At 34.5% G+C, this 17,838-nt stretch overlaps 1 protein-coding gene and 1 non-coding gene across 2 annotated transcripts in view; both read left to right on the forward strand.

Moving 5' to 3' along the window:
- Positions 1–17,838, forward strand: part of DNAH12 (dynein axonemal heavy chain 12) — a 153,189-nt gene that overhangs the window by 28,495 nt on the left and 106,856 nt on the right. The window contains exons 12-21 of the mRNA XM_045530444.1: positions 1,837–1,972; positions 5,392–5,517; positions 6,451–6,585; positions 6,929–7,122; positions 7,799–8,042; positions 9,735–9,920; positions 10,990–11,190; positions 13,666–13,860; positions 15,264–15,385; positions 15,481–15,763. Of these exons, the coding sequence (XP_045386400.1) occupies positions 1,837–1,972; positions 5,392–5,517; positions 6,451–6,585; positions 6,929–7,122; positions 7,799–8,042; positions 9,735–9,920; positions 10,990–11,190; positions 13,666–13,860; positions 15,264–15,385; positions 15,481–15,763 (1,822 nt within the window). The remainder of the gene's footprint in view (positions 1–1,836; positions 1,973–5,391; positions 5,518–6,450; positions 6,586–6,928; positions 7,123–7,798; positions 8,043–9,734; positions 9,921–10,989; positions 11,191–13,665; positions 13,861–15,263; positions 15,386–15,480; positions 15,764–17,838) is intronic.
- On the forward strand, positions 7,314–7,417 carry LOC123623707. Its single transcript, XR_006729994.1, has one exon. It is a non-coding gene; the product is annotated as a small nucleolar RNA U13 (small nucleolar RNA).

Below are 17,838 nucleotides of genomic sequence, written 5' to 3' on the forward strand. Positions count from 1 at the left end.
TTTAGCATCTGCTTGGACCACCTTGCTGTCATAATTTTGTCTGCTTTGTTTTCTTTTGCTGAAGTCTCTCTCCCCAAGGGACTCAGATCCCGGGAGGATCATCTGTCTTTTTGCAGTATCCACATTAATGCTCTCCTTCTATATTTCCAATAATCAAGACTTTATAGACTGGGTGCAGTGGCTCATGCCTATAATCCTAGCACTCTGGGAGGCCAAGGCGGGAGGATCATTTGAGCTCAGGAGTTCGAGACCAGCCTGAGCAAAAGTGAGACCCTCTCTCTACTAAAAGTAGAAAGAAATTTACTGGACAACTAAAAATATATAGAAAAAATTAGCCAGGCATGGTGGCACATGCCTGTAGTCCCAGCTACTCAGGAAGCTGAGGCAGGAGGATTGCTTAAGCCCAGGAGTTTGAGGTTGCTGTGAACTAGGCTGATATCACTGCACTCTAGCCTGGGCAACAGAGGGAGACTCTGTCTCAAAATAAAAAAAAAAAGAGACTTAAGTAAAATCTTTATGATGAGTCCTGCTCACCTCTCCAACTTCATACTAGGTGGTCTTCCTTGTATTCATTCGTATTGACCTGTTTGCCATTCCTAAAGTATGCCAAGCTTATTGCCACCTCTAGGGGCCCTGTCCTTGATGTTTTTTTCTTCCTGGAAGCTCTCTTCATATTTGCATGGCTTACTTTTCTTCTTCTCTCACCTTGAATATCACCTCTCTAGCAAGACCTTCCCTGACGGTGGCCCCTTCCCTACACTCCGTCATTCTTTTTACCTTTACCTTGCTTCATTTTTCTTTATAGTACTTTTTACTACTTAATGTATTAATATATATTTGTGTGCTTCTGTCTCTCTCCTCAGCTTGAATGTAAGCTTTATAAGGACAAGTTCTTTTTTGCTACTATGTCTACAATGCTTAGAACTTTGCTTAGGAAAGTATAGGCACTCAACTATTTTTTAAATGAATGAATGACTAAATATAATTTCTCACATATTTTCCCAAATTTCTGAACTAAAATTTATTATGAACTAAAATTTATTTTTAAAATCACTTACCTCTTTTATCATTTGTTTTAACATTTTGACATTGTGTTTCCTGATATTTCTGGGAATAGCACGATAATATAGATATTTTAAGATACAGGAAAAATATTCTATGAAATGTAGCTATACTTGAATAGTGACTATAGGGTATCTAGGTTTATACTTACATATATAGGATAGTCTAAGAAAGTCATTGATTTTTAAAAAGTATGTATAAGAGTTTGATCTTTTTACTTATACTGTCATGTTTCACAAGTTTCACAATTAATAATAATAATTAAACTAATGATTATATTAATGATGATAGTTACCAGTAAATGAGAGTGTCCTATATGCTAGTCCCTTTACATTCATTATTGCATTACAACAATCCAGCAAGATGAATGTTAACAGCTTCATTTTGCAGATATGGAAACTTAACCTCAGAGATTTGTGTTAAGTTCACAAAGTTGGTAGCAGCTCAGGCAGGATTCAGATTTAGGGCTGCACGATCCAAAGTATTCTCTGTGCTACCCTGCTTATTCGAGTATTCAAGAGGGTTGAAGAGATCACTAAAAAAAATTTAAATATGCCATAATTTCATATGAAAAGATTACCTTAATTTTATAGATTTTATTGATATGTATACTGAGTTATATCAGATAAGCTTAGACATTTTCAGATATCTTAGTGAATTAACCAATTATTTTTAGGATATCACAATTCTTGTTTTATAATAATCATAACAACTCATCTATTGTGTATATCACATGAATTACCATAAGTATAATAAAGCAGAGTATTATCTCAGTATTTGCAGTGAATTTGAAGCAATTAAAGAGCATGCATTAAAAGTCCCTGAGACAACAGAAGAGATGATGGATCTGATAGCTTATATAGACAAAGCCCGGACTGCAGGTATTGGAGAGTTGATTTCCAGGATCAACGTAAGAAACTTTTAATTTACATATTTTAAATAGTTTTTTTTCATTGTGAAATATAGTATACATATTGAAGATGTTTAAAACATATAGGTAAACAAATAGCTATAACATGAGCACGTATGTTGCTACCACCTGGGTTAAGTAATAGGCTATTGCCAGCACCCCAGAAGGCCTCTGCATATAACTTTCTGATCAGTTTCTTCTCTCCCTCTCGCTCTCCCTTCTCTAGAGGTTTCCACTTAATTTTTACATTAGTCATATCTTTTATTTTCTTTAGTTTCACCAACTGTGTGTGTATCCTTAAACAATATAAGTTTTAAAAAATATTTTTTTCAAGGGGTAGGTATTAGGAAAAAAATTTAAAAATATATATTTTCTTTTATAGTGTCTACATTTAATACTGTGCTTATGCCTTCCCCAGCTCAAGATTATATAGGTATTCACCTATATTGTACTCTCATTCTTTGTTTAAAAAACCTTTTAAAAATGAGGAACAACACATGTACCTAAATTGCATAAAACATAAATTGTACAATTTCAAATATTATAAAGTAAACAGGCAGTATTACCACCCAGGGAAAGAAATGGAACCTTGCCAGCACCCTAGAAGCTCATCATAGTCCCCTTTTTCTGGGTATTAGCACTATCTTGACTTTTATGGTAATTACTTCTTTGCTATTCTTTATAGTTGTATAATCTAAGTATGCATTTCTAATCAATACAGTTAATTTTTGTCTGATTTTGACCTTTATGTAAAGGGAATCATATGGCTTGTATATTTTTTTGCATCTCGTCAGCATTATGTTAGCAGTGTCACTGTTCCTTAACTTTAGGAAGTTTAGGAACTAGATTGCTATCTAGTATTCCCTTCCACATTGTATCACTATACGATTTATTTTTTAAAGTTCTGGATATTTGGTTGTTTCTACTTTTGCTGTTATTAGCAGTGCTTCTGGAAACATTTCTGTACATGTATCCTGGTGCTTGTATTCATTCATTTCTCCTAGGTGTCATTGGATATGCTCTTCTTCATCTTAGGAAGGCAAAATTCTCTTCCAAAACAGTTCTAATTTCATGCTCTTTTTGGCAGTGTACAAGAGTTCCTATTAGTTTTCATCCTTTCCTATACTTGCTATTTTGAGATAGTTTAAATTTCGCCATTCTGTTGCGTGAAGGTTATTATCGTATTTTCAATTTGCATTTTCCTAAAAACCAATGGATTTGAACACTTTTCATATGCTTATTGGCCATTTGGAGTTCCTTTTTTGTGAAATGCTAATGTGTCTTTTGCCCATTTTTCTTTTGGATATATATCTTTTTCTTATTGATTTGTGGTTGAAAAAGTTGTGGTAAAATAAACATAACATAAAATTTACTATTTCAACCATTTTTTTAAAAATTGCTTAGATTTTTTAAAAATTTCAATAGATTTAGGGGATACAAGTGGTTTTTTGATACATGGATGAATTGTATTATGTATCAAATAGTGGTGAAGTCAAAGCTTTTAGTGTACCTGTTACCTGAATAGGATACATTGTACCTGATTGGGAATTTTGGTCCCTCATCCTACTCCTGCCCTCCCCACTTCTGAGTTTCCAAAGTCTGTTATACCACTCTGTATGACCACATATACCCATCGTTCAACTCCCACTTATAAGTGAGTGCATATGGTGTTGGTTTTCCTGTTCCTGAGATACTTCACTTAGGATAATGGTTTCCAGTTCCATCTAAGTTACTGCAAAAGCCGTTACTTCATTTTTTATGGCTGAGTAGTATTCCATGATATAACATTTTCTTTTTTCCACTCATCAGGTGATGGGCACTTAGGTTGATTCCACATCTTTGCAATTTGAATGGTGCCATGATAAACATATGAGTGCTAGTGTCTTTTTGATATCATGACTTCTTTTCCTTTGGGTAGATCTCCACTAGTGGGATTGCTGGATCGAATGGTATGTCTACTCTTAGTTCTTTTAGGAATCTCCATACTGTTTTTCATGGAGGTTGTACAAATTTACATTCTTACCAACAGTGAATAAATGTTTCCTTTTTACTGCATCTGCACCAACATATATTGTTTTTTGACTTATTAATACTGGCCATTCTGACAGGGGTAAGATAGTATCTCACTGTGGTTTTCTTTTTCCTTTTCTTTTCTTTTTCTTTCTTTCTTTCTTTTTTTTTTTTTTTGAGACAAAGTAACTTTACAAATGTTTATATATTTTAAATTTCTCCTCTTAATTTTAACAGTTGATCTAAAGATTATTTTGGAGTATCCACATGTACCATCATATAACTTGCAAATAATTACAGTTTTGTTTTGTCCTCATCAAACTGTACACATTTACAAAACTTTATTTTCTTTGCTACAATAAACTGGCTGGGATCTCTAGTACAATGTTTAGTAGCAGTGGGTGAGGCCAGACTTCTCTTTATCCCTACCTTGAAAGGAAAGTTTTCAAGATTTCACTATTATGTATGACATTTCTTGTAGATTTTTTATAGTTACCTTTACCAGATTAATGAATTCCCTTATATTGCTGATGTACTACCAGGTTTTTAAAAAAAAATTATTGTGAGTGGAAGTTGAATTTTATTAAATACCTTTTTTGCATCTATTTAGGTGATCGTTGCTTTTTCTCTTTTAATCTATTAATATAATGAATTACATGGTTGAATTTTTATTTTTAAGTTTTATTTCTATATGCATTGTATATATGTATATAATGTATAGAATGTACAAAATACATATATATATATAGAATGTGAAATCAAAAACCTTAAATTAGCCTCTGAATTTGTATTTCAATTCTTAAAAATGTCAGTACTACAGCACAGCATATGGATCAATGAAAGCTATAGGGGGCAAAAATATTCAACTTCTCTACAAAGATAAATCTATTGTTTAAATGTTTTTTCTTTTGCCACTCATACCAAAATTTTCTGGACTATTGCTGTATGCTAAGTAGGCAAAAAAGGTGGTGATATCACTGAAGATTCAAAACAAAACAAAAGATACTAAAATCTTTGTCACTAAAGTTCCAAAATTAAAAAAAAATCATAAGAATAAAAGAATTTAAAATTCTTTAAAATCAAAGTTTAAAGCATTGCTAAACATTTAATCACTTTTTTCAGTCATGTACAAGAAGGACCAAGACTACCTTTATGTTAAGTCAACTGCAAGTGAAAACTTTTAGAAAACTTTATTTCTAGTATAAAAGTATACAACTGTGTGGCAATGAGGCCAAATAAATAGTACTATAGCTATTGAAATATGTGATTTGGGCAATATATAAAATGTCAATTAATAATCTGAGTCAAATTGATATTTGAAAGAGTATTAGAGATTGTTGCTGGTTCTCTTTTTCGTAATGCCATAGATTTTTCTATATGATGTGTTATATCTGGAGTTTCTTTTGTAGGAATCCAAACGTCAAATGAGTTATTTTTTAGATGTTTTTCTATTTTCTCAAGAAGACTTAGCTTTAAATGCAACTGTCCTCATGTGGCCTAGGAAAATTAATCCAATCTTTGATGAAAATGATGAGGTAAATATACTTTCAGTAGATATTTTTGTATTCTGACATTTTAAGCAAGTGTTCACCTTTAATTTTCATCCTTACTTGCCTTCTACCTTTAAACGTAACTGTGTGTGTCAATGTGAGTTTGAGGCTGGCAACATTTATGGCCCTGTAGGTTTAGCACAAGCTATTAGGCTTAACTCATAAGGTCTGGTGAGTAGTGGGGCTGATATTAAAGTTAGAGCTATTATATAAATTCACAATCCTAAGGACTGAACTAAGTACTTTCCATTTATTAAATCATTTAATACTCATAAAAATCACAAGTACTCCCATTTCTCCTGTTTTATAGATTTAAAAAATGAGACTCAGAGAAGTTAAGTAACTTGTTCAGTATCACAGAGATAAGAGGTAGTAGACTCAGACTGAATATATTTCAGATTTTGAAGAAGTCCTGATGTAAACTGGTTTATCCTAAATTGGGGGGTAAGATGTTATAGTAATGTAAAGCATGGGCTTCAATCAGACCACATTTTGACTTTTATGCTTTTGCAAACTTGGACATGCTTCTTGACCTTCCATAAGCCTCAATTTCTTCATCTCTGAAATGAGGATAATAATAATAGTACCCGTGGTAATGTAGGTAAGATGTTTAATAGTTAATACATGGCATATGCTCAATAAATGGTAGTTTTTATTATTATCCCAGAATCTGTTAAATAATTAAAGCATCTAATTGATAAATAAGAGTTATGAAAGTCACTTTCGCGATCTAGGGAAATTTTTCTGTGTGGTCTCTTATTCTTTGCATTTTTGTGTCAATCATTATAGACGACATTTTATTTTTGTACTCCTTTTTACTTCTCTAATGTTTTTTGTTACTATACAAAACATTTAGATTTCTGATTTGGTGACTCTTTGTGATAGAATAACTAACATATTAAATTGTCTTTTAAAAAGCTCATCGAGAATGCTAAACGTAAAAAAGAAAATGAACTAATAGCCAAGAGAGAGAAACTGATTTTGGAAATAGAAAAGGAATCACGCCGCATGGAAGAATTTACAGAATTTGCAGAGCTGGAACGCATGCAACAGGTCTGATAAATATAGAGGGCAATAGTTATGGCCAGCTCATGGAATAATACAGGACACATTAACATAAATTTAAAAATATAGAAAAATATGCTTACTATGGCAAACAAAGACCTAATTCTTAGGCCTAGAATAAGAACTATCTCTGTTTTCTTTTTTGTGACTCAATTTTCTACCTGTGGAGTAGGCATCATCATACTTTTTGCTCTCTATCATAGTTATGTTGTGAAGTTAATGTTTAAAGTTGCTGTATAAATGCTAGGACATAGCCTATATATTATCGTGTGATCTTATTTTTAGAATATTACTTGGATATCTCTTGCGATAAAAAATTATTTGTTTTCAGTATGTGACAGATGTAAGACAACTACAGAAACGTATTCAGGAATCTGAAGAAGCAGTTCAGTTTATTAATAAGGAAGAGGAACTTTTCAAATGGGAATTGACAAAATATCCTGAACTGGATAAATTAAAAGTTAACGTTGAGCCCTATCAGAAGTTTTTTAATTTTGTTTTGAAGTGGCAACGATCAGAAAAACGGTAATTTCTGGTGATGTAATAAAAATTAAGCAAGTGATATAAAAGAATTTGTAAAATTCAAATTGATTTTCTTTTTTGGTTAAATGTTTAAAAGTAGGATATATTTGTCCATTTGAGAAAGAACCAAACATATAGGAGAAGTAGCCAATGCTGCTAAGGTACCACCTACCCTTAGTAATACAATAGCTGAGATCCTTTTGTTGTTCATAAGTGTGATGATTGGGTTTTCATGCTCACACGTGAGATATACCTTCCTCAAACTTTGGTACAATGTTGGCACGTTACCCATTTGACATGAAAAAATATATATATATATGTATATATAATATTTGAATTGTCATTTGGGTTTTCCAGAGTCAGTTCACTTTTTTTTTGCAATTAATTAATTTAATGTTTACACCAAAAATTAGAAGTATGGGGTCAAATCTTCCTTTTATTTGGATACTGTTAGTAACTCATTTAAAATATGATACATATTTTAGCACATGTAGCCTAGCTAAAATGATTTTAGTCCTTTCTGCCATCAGCTCTACCTGTGTGTGACTGAGAAAAACTGTTAACAGTTTTACCCTCATTTGTCCTTCTTACGAAAATGAGGGGTCTAGCCTAAAGAATCTCTAAGACCCCTTCAAACTCTAAAAGTTTGAGTTCAATGAAGTTTTTTCTTTCACTTCAGGTGGATGGATGGAGGGTTTTTGGACCTCAATGGGGAAAGCATGGAAGCTGATGTAGAAGAGTTTTCCCGAGAAATTTTTAAGACACTGAAATTTTTCCAAACGAAGCACAAGAAAGAATTACAAGAAAAAAGAAAGGCAACAAGAAAACGATCTTTGGAAGAAGAGAAAACTGAAGAAGAACCAAAAGAGAATCCTACTATTACTATGTGTGCTACCATAATGGAGCAGATTAAAGTTTTTAAGGTATAAACATATTTAATGACATTTTAATACCATAGATACCTTCTCAACTTTCTATTGCCTCATATATAGATTATAAGACCCATCCTTTGGTCTTACACTTTTCCATCCTCTGGTCTTACACTTTTAACAATAGTCTAGTTGTGTGTAAAATGTGTTTGGTCAGTATCCAGACAATCTCATCCTCATTGGGCATCTGACCAAGGGGGAACCAATCCTAATACACCATCTTTTTGGCTGTGGTGATTAGTTCAGGGAGAAGCATGGACCCCAGCTGGGCCCATGAGAGTTCTCCTTAGAGACCTGGGCTTGGGAAAGGAAGCCTCTTTTTCTCTATTCACAAGCTATAAAGATATGAGTTGTGAGCTCCCTGTAGCCATGGAATAGCTGGTTTGAGAGAACATTGATACTTAAAGAAAAGAGGAAATAAAAGGAGACCTGATTGTGCTCACTCCCCTGGGCCCCAGAATCCAGAGCCTTGAGACATTTATCTTGGCTTTGTCTCACTTTGAACATGCAACATAATAGTGTCTTCCTTCTGCCCCCACTTTTTTTCCCTCTTTGGCTAGTAAATTTGGTCTCTGTCACTTGTAATCAAAGGAATGGGGCCAAGTGAAGGTACTGAGAAGAAATAATCAGAAAAAAAGTAAGATTTTAAAATCTTCTTCTATGCCTCAGCCTCTTGGTCAAGCTCTGACTCACTCCCAACTTCTGTTCTAAGCATGGTTATTGTGAAAGGGCTCAGTGATTAGTTTTGGGAGGAAGTGGTAAAGGCAAAGAAAGGGGACTTTATTCTTCTCATCTTTTGAATAATATCTTTTTGCATCTTTTAAAAAATTTTTAAATTTATTCTTATTTTATTTAGAGATGTGGTCTCACTCTGTTGCCCAGGCTGGAGTGCAATGGTGCAATCATAGCTCACTGCACCCTCTAACTCCTAGGCTCAAGTGATCCTCCTATTTCAGACCTCTGAGTAGCTAAGAATACAGGTGTGCACTATAATGCCTCGCTAATTTTTAAATTTTTTATGGAATGACAAGGTCTTGCTATGTTGCCTAGGCTGGTCTTGAACTGCTGGCCTCAAGGGATCTTCCCAACTCAGCCTCCTAAAGTGCTGGGATTATAGGTGTGAGCCACTACGCCCAGCCCTGAGATTTAAGAATTACCCAAGAATGCTCTAATGGAGCTATTTCCACCCCGAAGTGCTAATGAAGAGAAATAGATTTGGAAGCAAAACCAAATCTCATTCATTTGGGATTTTGGTACAGACTTCCACCCATTCATGGTGTGTGTGTGTGTGTGTGTGTGTGTGTGTGTATTTATAACTATATATTATATATATTTCTACATATAGTATATATAAAAAATTTGAATTTCTAAAATAATACCACAGTTTTAATTGCCATACTTTTATCATATACTGTAGTATCTTACAGAGCCATTTACCCTTCCTTCCTTTTTGCTCTTATAATTTTCCTGGCTATTTTTACACGCTTATTTTTGCAGATGACCTTAGAATCATTTTGTTAGTTTCTCTCTCCCTCCAAACTGAGTTGAGATTTTGATTATACTCATATAAATATATTCAATAATTTGAATAAATGTAATCCTTATACTATCAGGCCTTCATCTATATATATATCTGTGTGTAGAAGCAAATGACTGACTCATTATTGTTAATATTTTCACCATTAGGAAAATATCCCTACTGTCTCCATTCTGTGCAATCCAGGAATGAGAGCTCGTCACTGGAAACAGATGTCAGAAATTGTAGGCTATGACTTGACTCCAGACTCTGGAACTACACTGAGAAAAGTTTTAAAATTAAACCTTACCCCATACTTGGAACAATTTGAAGTGATAAGTGCAGGTGCAAGTAAGGTAAACATAAAGATCATCTCAAATGCTTTATTGGATGAGTTTGTTAATCAAGTAACCATTGTTTTTGTTGTGGTTAAATGTGTATAGTATTGGATAGCAGTGGGAGGAGATGGGAGAAATTGATAGCAGACCATTCTTTTTTTCCCACAAAGTGTGTGCTTATTTGTCCTGAATCTAGACTAGAAATAATCCCCTTGACCTTTTCTTAATTCTGCCATATTCTAGTATAGTTGGATGATATGCTAGTATTGATACATAATTTTTTCATTGAGAACACTGGGTGGATATATGTATGGCATGTGATGTGTGAGTATTATAAATAAGTATGGCCCTAGGGGAAGGATTCTTGAAATATGTAAATTACAGGCTGCCTTCAGAAAGGCCACTTCAAAGAAAGTCTAGGAGGCATTTTATTATAATGTCTTTTTTTTTTTTTTTTTGAGACAGCATCTTTCTCTGTCACCTGGGGCCAGAGTGCAGTGGTGTCATCATAACTCACTGCAACTTCAAACTCCTATGCTCAAGTGATTCTCCTACCTCAGCCTTCTGAGTAGCTGGGACTATAGGCATGTGCCACCACACCCAGCTAGTTTTTCTATTTTTTGTGGAGACAGGGTCTTGCTCTTACCCAGGCTGGTCTCGAACTCCTGGCCTCAAGCAGTCCTCCTGCCTTGGCCTCCCGGAGTGCTAGGATTATAGGCATGAGCCACCACATCTGGCCCTCGATGTCCATTTTAATACTAACAGCATTGATTTTCATAGCAAGTTAATTTTTTTAAAACTATGTAACCATTGTTAGGAATTTTTACATTGTTTAAAAAAACCTTTCTAACTTAAAAAAATTATACTGTAGTCACAGATTATCCTAAGGAAATGGTAATGTAATATATCGTATGCTTAATGAATTTACTAGGGAAAGTCAATATAATAAATAAGATCCTTCACTATCCTATTCTCTCTCTCTTTTTTAAATTGGAAAAAGACATATAAATTTATTTGACATGTATACATGGGGAGAATCACAGAGTGATTGCTCCTATCCCATTCTTTCTTCATTCCTCCCTTTCAGGAATTTTCATTAGAGAAAGCCATGCGTACAATGATAGGAACTTGGGATGATATTGCTTTTCATATAAGTCTATATCGTGATACTGGAGTCTGTATTCTTTCTTCAGTGGATGAAATTCAAGCTATCCTTGATGATCAAATTATAAAAACTCAGACAATGAGAGGCTCACCTTTCATCAAACCATTTGAAAAAGAGATCAAGGTATGTTAAATATGATAGTCAGCTCTTGGTCAGTTATAAAAATTGCAATCTTATTACATATATATATGTTCTCATGGAAATAAGTGAGTATGTTGGATGGCTTTTTATTATAAATGTTTATTGAAATCATAGACCTATAACCTTGATATTTTATCTGGTGAAATACAAGAACAGATACTCAAAAATTACTATAGAAATATATAGAACAGAACTGATATACTAATGATTTTGAAAAGAAAAATTATGCTTTATTAAAATCTTCTCCAATGACAGTGATAGACTTGAAAGGAAAAGAGTTGGTATTATTTATTCTAACTTTATAAGGCCTAGACTGTTTTTTGTTTGTTTGTTTTCTTGTTTTTTTTTTTTGAGACAGGTCTCACTCTGTCGTTCTGGCTAGAGTGCAGTGGTGTCATCATAGCTCACTGCAACCTCAAAGTCTGGGCTCAAGGGATCCTCCTGCCTCAGCCTTCTGAGTAGGTGGGACTACAGGTACACCCCACCAGGCCTGGCTAATTTTTAAAATTATTTTGTATAGAGACAGGGTCTCGCTCTTGCTAAGGCTGGTCTTGAACTCCTGACCTCAAGTGATCCTCCCGTCTCGGCCTCCCAGAGTGCTAGGATTTACGGGTGTGAGCCACCACGTCTACCCTCCTAGACTGTTTAATGTTGCATTCTTGCAATGTGTGGTAAAGTTCTCTATACTATATTTTAATTATACTTGTTAACAGCTAGCTTGTGGGTCTTTCAGAATAATGATTTACTGTCCACTTGAGAAAAACAAATGGTATTTGAGGCTCCAAGATTATTTCATATCTTTATAGTTGATGTGGGTAAATGTAGAAACCAAACAAATTATGATAACTGATAGCTTCATAGGTATTATCAAAGTTCTAACTGGGGATTATATAAATTGAGGAAAGACGTACAACTGGATGTTTTACCCTGATAGTGATTGATTTCTAATTACGTGTTAGTTATTGCTCTAGGAACTTTACATTTATTAACCCATTTAATCTCCACCACAGATGTTCAAAGTAGGCACTGTTATTGTCTGTAGTCATAAATAAGGAAACCAAGGCATAGGAGGATAGGTAATTTGCCCAAGTTCACCTAGCTAACAAATGACAGAGCTGGAATTTAAACCAAGGCAGTCTGGCTTTAATTTGAGCATAAATAGTGCTTTATAAAATGTCTTGGCTGCTATTATTTGGAAAAAACGGAGTAATGTTTTTCTAACAGGTCATAAAGCTGGACATTTTCCCATGAATCAGGCTAACCCAGCCTTTCTTTCCTTCCTCCCTCCCTCCCTCCCTCCCTTCCTCCTTTCCTTCCTTTCTCTCTCTCCTCTCTCTCTTCTTTCTTTCCCTTTCTTTTCTTCCTCTCTTTTTCTTTTCTTCCTCTCTTCCCCTCTTTCTTCTCTTTTCTGTTCTCTTTTTTTTCTTTTTTATTTCTCTCTCTCTCGTTTTCTTTTTTTTTTTTTTTTAAAGAGATAGGGTCTGGCTCTGTCGCCCAGGCTGGAGTGCAGTGGTGCGAGCATAGTCCACCATAACATCGAACTCCTGGGCTCAAGCTATCCTCCTGCCCTCAGCCTCCAGAGTAGCTAGGATTACAGGTGTGCACCACCACGCCTGGCTAATTTTTTTTATTTTTTGTAGAGATGAGGTGTTGCTATGTTGCTCAGGCTTGTCTCGAACTTCCTGCCTCAGGAGATTCTTCTGCCTCAGCCTTCCCAAGTGCTAGGATTACAGGTGTGAGCTACCGCACCTGGCCTGGCCTAATTTGACATATAAAACCTTAGGCCACACATTTTAGAACTAAAGAGAGAGATTGTAAGAATGGTCTTCAGCTAATGAAATATCTTGTCAACTCTAGGGGATCTATGAGAATAAGGAGGCTTATTTTATTTTTCATTTCATTTCATTTTTCTCCAAATTGTGTTGATGTGTAGAGCAAGATTTCTTAACCCAGCACTGTTGATATTTTGGGCTCTATAATTCTTTGTTATTGGGGCTGTCTTGTATATTGTAGGATGTTTAGCTGCATCTCTGGCCTCTACCCACTAGATACTAGTAGTGTCTTCCTCCTATCAGTTGTGACAACTCAAAATATCTTCAGACATTGTCAAATGTTCCCTGGAGTGGAAGGCAAAATTGCCCATGGTTGATAACCACTGGCGTAGAGCAGGATATGTTCTTGGAGACGTTTGGGACTTGGGATGATTCACTGAGAGATTAGGATATTGGTATAACTAACTTTTCAGTTATTTCTAATTGTGAGTTCCAATTATTTAGGAATACCTCAGACCTCCTAGAATTTTTCTAAGCCTTCTGTGAGACACTCATAAGTGCCCTTAAGCTGTAAGCTGTTTTGCATTGATTTAAAAATAAGTGTATTTTAAATATATTTTCATTGGTATAATTTATAGCTTTTCTTTAAGAACTGGAATTTAGTACAGTATGCTTTTCATTAAAGGCCTGGGAGGACCGTTTGATTCGAATACAAGAAACGATTGATGAATGGTTAAAAGTGCAAGCTCAGTGGCTGTACTTGGAGCCCATCTTTTGTTCTGAGGATATCATGCAGCAGATGCCGGAAGAAGGGCGTCAGTTTCAGACAGTAGACAGACATTGGAGGGATATCATGAAGTTTTGTGCAAAAGATCCAAAGGTGAAGTGTTTATTTTCTCTCTTATAGTAGGTGAACCTTTACTTTTGAATATTAAAGAAAGCATTTGACTTTTTTCCCTGATTATAAAAATTAAACCTGCTCATTGTATATAAACTGTAAAGTTCAGAAACATACAAGAAAGCATACAAGTATTAAAATAATTTTACTTTTCAATTGGTAAGATACACTACCTGTAACTCTTTAGTTTATAGTGGAGCTGCTTCAAATGTACATTTAATTCACCCGACTCCTGCTATATACACTCATTGCTCCTCTCATCACAAAATACATAGACAAATAAAACAGGGAGAGTGGGAACAAGAGAGAGAGAGAGAGAGTGAATAATGCAGGTGATTCACCTGACATTCCACTCAGTGACCCGATGTGCTGGAGGAGTGACAGGGGAAAGAGAATCTGCTGTTCTGAGTTGGTCTCAATTCCTGTGTGTCTCTTCTGGTGAGTATAGCACCTTGTTGAGCGTGATCTAACGTTGAAAGACAGACTATGTGTTTTTCATACACACAGTACATGCAGTCCATAGATATACATCCAGTTTTTAATTTGGTATTCAACTTAAGAAGTAACAATTTATTCTAATGCTAGATGAAAAACTACCTGTGCTAGATTTACTGAAATCAGTAGTACACTGAAATTTATGAGTTTTAAGGATTTTGCCATACCTGTTGATTTTAGAATCTTTGTGAAACATGATTTCTTATAGATCAAAGGTCAGCAAATTTTTTTTTTGCCAGGGGCCAGACAGTAAATATTTTAGGCTTTGCAAGACATAGGTCTTTTTTTCAACTATTCAATTCTGCTGTCATTGTAGTGAGAAAGCAACCATAGATAATATGTAAATGAATGGATGTTTCTATGCGACAATAAAACTTTTTTATGGACACTGATATTTTCATATGTCATGAAAATAGTATTCTTCTTTTGATTTTTTTTTTTTTTAACTTTCTGAGAGTGTAAAAATAATTCTTAGCTCGTGGGCCATACAAAAACTGGTAGCAGGCTTGGATTTGGCCTGCAGGTTATAGTCTGCCAACTCCTGCTATAGATGGCTGAGTTTATGGTTGATGGTTGTAAAAGAAAGAATTAAATTACACACCAACCTAACAGATTCTTCTCACATTATTCAAAATAATATAGGAGAAATTAAAATACGCATGACAGTCAAATCTTCTCATTTGTAACTAGTGTCCTTGGATAAGAATATTTATGATTTATTGAATTTTAGTAGTTTTTACATTACAAAAATACTTCACTGCAAAGTTCATAAACCTTTTGACATTTTAATGTTTAAAAAATTTGACATACGATATAGATTAATATAATATTTATATCTTATGATTATATCTAGAATATAGTGCTGACCTTAACAAACATGTCCTTTTTAGGTTCTTGCTGCTACTTCTTTAACAGGTTTATTGGAAAAACTTCAGAACTGTAATGAACTTTTGGAGAAAATCATGAAAGGGCTGAATGCATATCTTGAAAAGAAGCGTCTTTTCTTCCCTCGGTATGATGGATGATCAATTGTGCTATAATTAAGAGCATTTTCTGATGTGTGGTGAATTGTAACTAAAGCTTTTTTATTTGCATGTTTTCCCCTAGGTTTTTCTTCTTATCTAATGATGAAATGTTAGAGATTTTGTCAGAGACCAAAGATCCACTTAGAGTTCAGCCTCATTTAAAAAAATGCTTTGAGGGCATTGCTAAGTTGGAGTTCCTTCCCAATCTGGACATTAAGGCCATGTACAGCTCTGAAGGTGAGCGAGTGGAGCTGATCGCACTCATCTCCACGGCGGCAGCACGGGGTGCGGTGGAAAAGTGGCTCATTCAAGTGGAAGATCTAATGCTCCGGAGTATTCACGATGTGATTGCTGCAGCCAGACTGGTGTGTTTCCTAGGATTCAATGTATCCCCTATATTCTGTAAATGCTTCGTCTTAGGAAGTTTTGAATGGCTACCAGTCAAGTAACACTTACAATTCTAACCATTTTAAACCATTTGCTATTTTTTTTAACTTCTTTTTTTGTTTCTAACATTATTATCAAAATAACAATGTTAGTACAAATTGATAATGATGTATGATTAAGTGTTATAAAAGAAAGGTGTTATGAGAGAGAATAATAAGGGGTATATAATGTAGAGTGGAGGAAGCTCCAATGATAGGCTTTTAGCGGAAGTGATTTTGAAACTGAAACTGAAATGGTAAGTAGGAATTGACCAGGTAAAGAGCAGACAAGAGGGCATCTAGATGTCCTGCATAAAAGGCCCTGGGATCAGAAAGAACTTGGGACTTTGAAAACCTAAAAGAAGACGGCTGTGTCTGTAGTAGAGAAAGCAAAGTGGAAAATAAAGTCAGATGAGGTTGGAAAGGCAGGCAGTTAGGAGTTTGTATTGTATATTAAATGCAATGGAAGATCATTAAAGTATTTTAATCAGGGGAGGGTTATAATCTGATTCGTATTTTTATACCACTATGGCTGTGGTATAAAGAATGGGTTAATGCGAGTGTGAAAACAAGAAGGCAAATTAGGATATTCTTGTATCAGTCCAGATGAGAGCTGATGTGGGCTGGTACTAGGCAAAGTGGCAGAAGCTATGGAGCAAAGTAGACAGATTAGGATAGATTTTGTAGTTAACTTCAACGAGTTGAATTGATTGTAGAGTGCGAGGAAGGCTAGGTCTCAAAAATCACTTTTAGGTGTCTGATTTGAGCATATGGGCGGCATTTACTCTGGGGGATGCCTGGTGGAGAAGCAGGTTTGTGGAGCCTTAGGGGAAGATCAAAAGTTCAATTTTAGAAATGCTTATGAGCTGGCTTAGTGGATGTGTTTAGTAGGCAGACAATTATGCCCTTGAGTACATGCTGATCTATAGGACAGTTCTCAGACATGAGTGTTAAATGCATAATTTAGTTTTCTTACTGCTTTTTACACTTAAATAACTACTTAAAAACCCCAAATGAGATGAACAAACATTAAAGGAGGATATATAATCAATTTGAAAGAAACGTAACACCTCAGTACTATATGTACCTCACTTTTGCTAATCCAGTTAACCTAATCTTGAATGATAAACTTCAGTACATTTCTGCCTTTAGGACCACAAAGGAGCAGTTATGTAGTAGAATAGTTTTAAAGACATTGAAGCCTTATATCCAGCAATTCATTGTATATGAGTGAGGCATCTTTTTCATTTCTCCAAGATCTGTATGAAGCTCCTTTTCTTGTGGTGGCTATTCTGTTCAGCTTCAGTGTTCCTGCAGATAAATCTCGACTTTTTCTTTCCTTTTGCTATTTGTGATTCCAAACAAACTAAAAACATAGGAAAGAATCAACATTGTCCGTGGAAGTATTTCCTTAATCAGTATAGAAATTTACCTTCTATGTACCTAGGAATGGCTCTCAGTCATTTATCCTTCTTTGAAGCGTAGGTTAGTCATTTGCATTTATTTCTAAATATTGCCAAAAAGAAGAATTTTATAATGATATATATTTATATCCTATGTTGAACATTCTTATATCTAAGATGGTATAATTTTATTAAAATTATAGTTTCCATTGGCATCAATCTGAAAATTCATTCTGCAGGTTTTTTCAATTTTTTATTTGGATCTGCTATTTAAAAAGATTAAACCTCCTCCCAATAAATCCATTAAATGCATTTTGAGTATAAAATGTTAGAAACAAATGAAAATATACTTCGAACTACAAAGCATAGATTGTTCAAGTATATGTAATTGAACAAATATATAATTGTTTAAATTATATACCCTAGTTGCACAAGTTTTTAGAAAAGCTATGGATAAATAATACAAAGGTTCCAACTACTAATCTAACCACATTTTCTACTACATTTTATAGTCTCCTTTTCAATTAAATCTTAGCATCAATGTACATAGTCAATTTGACTCATTTTTTAAAAGCTTACTAAAACCTTTACATTTCATTATAATAGAAGTAT

The sequence above is a fragment of the Lemur catta genome, chromosome 18, assembly GCF_020740605.2.
Source record: "Lemur catta isolate mLemCat1 chromosome 18, mLemCat1.pri, whole genome shotgun sequence".
Taxonomy (NCBI): domain Eukaryota; kingdom Metazoa; phylum Chordata; class Mammalia; order Primates; family Lemuridae; genus Lemur; species Lemur catta.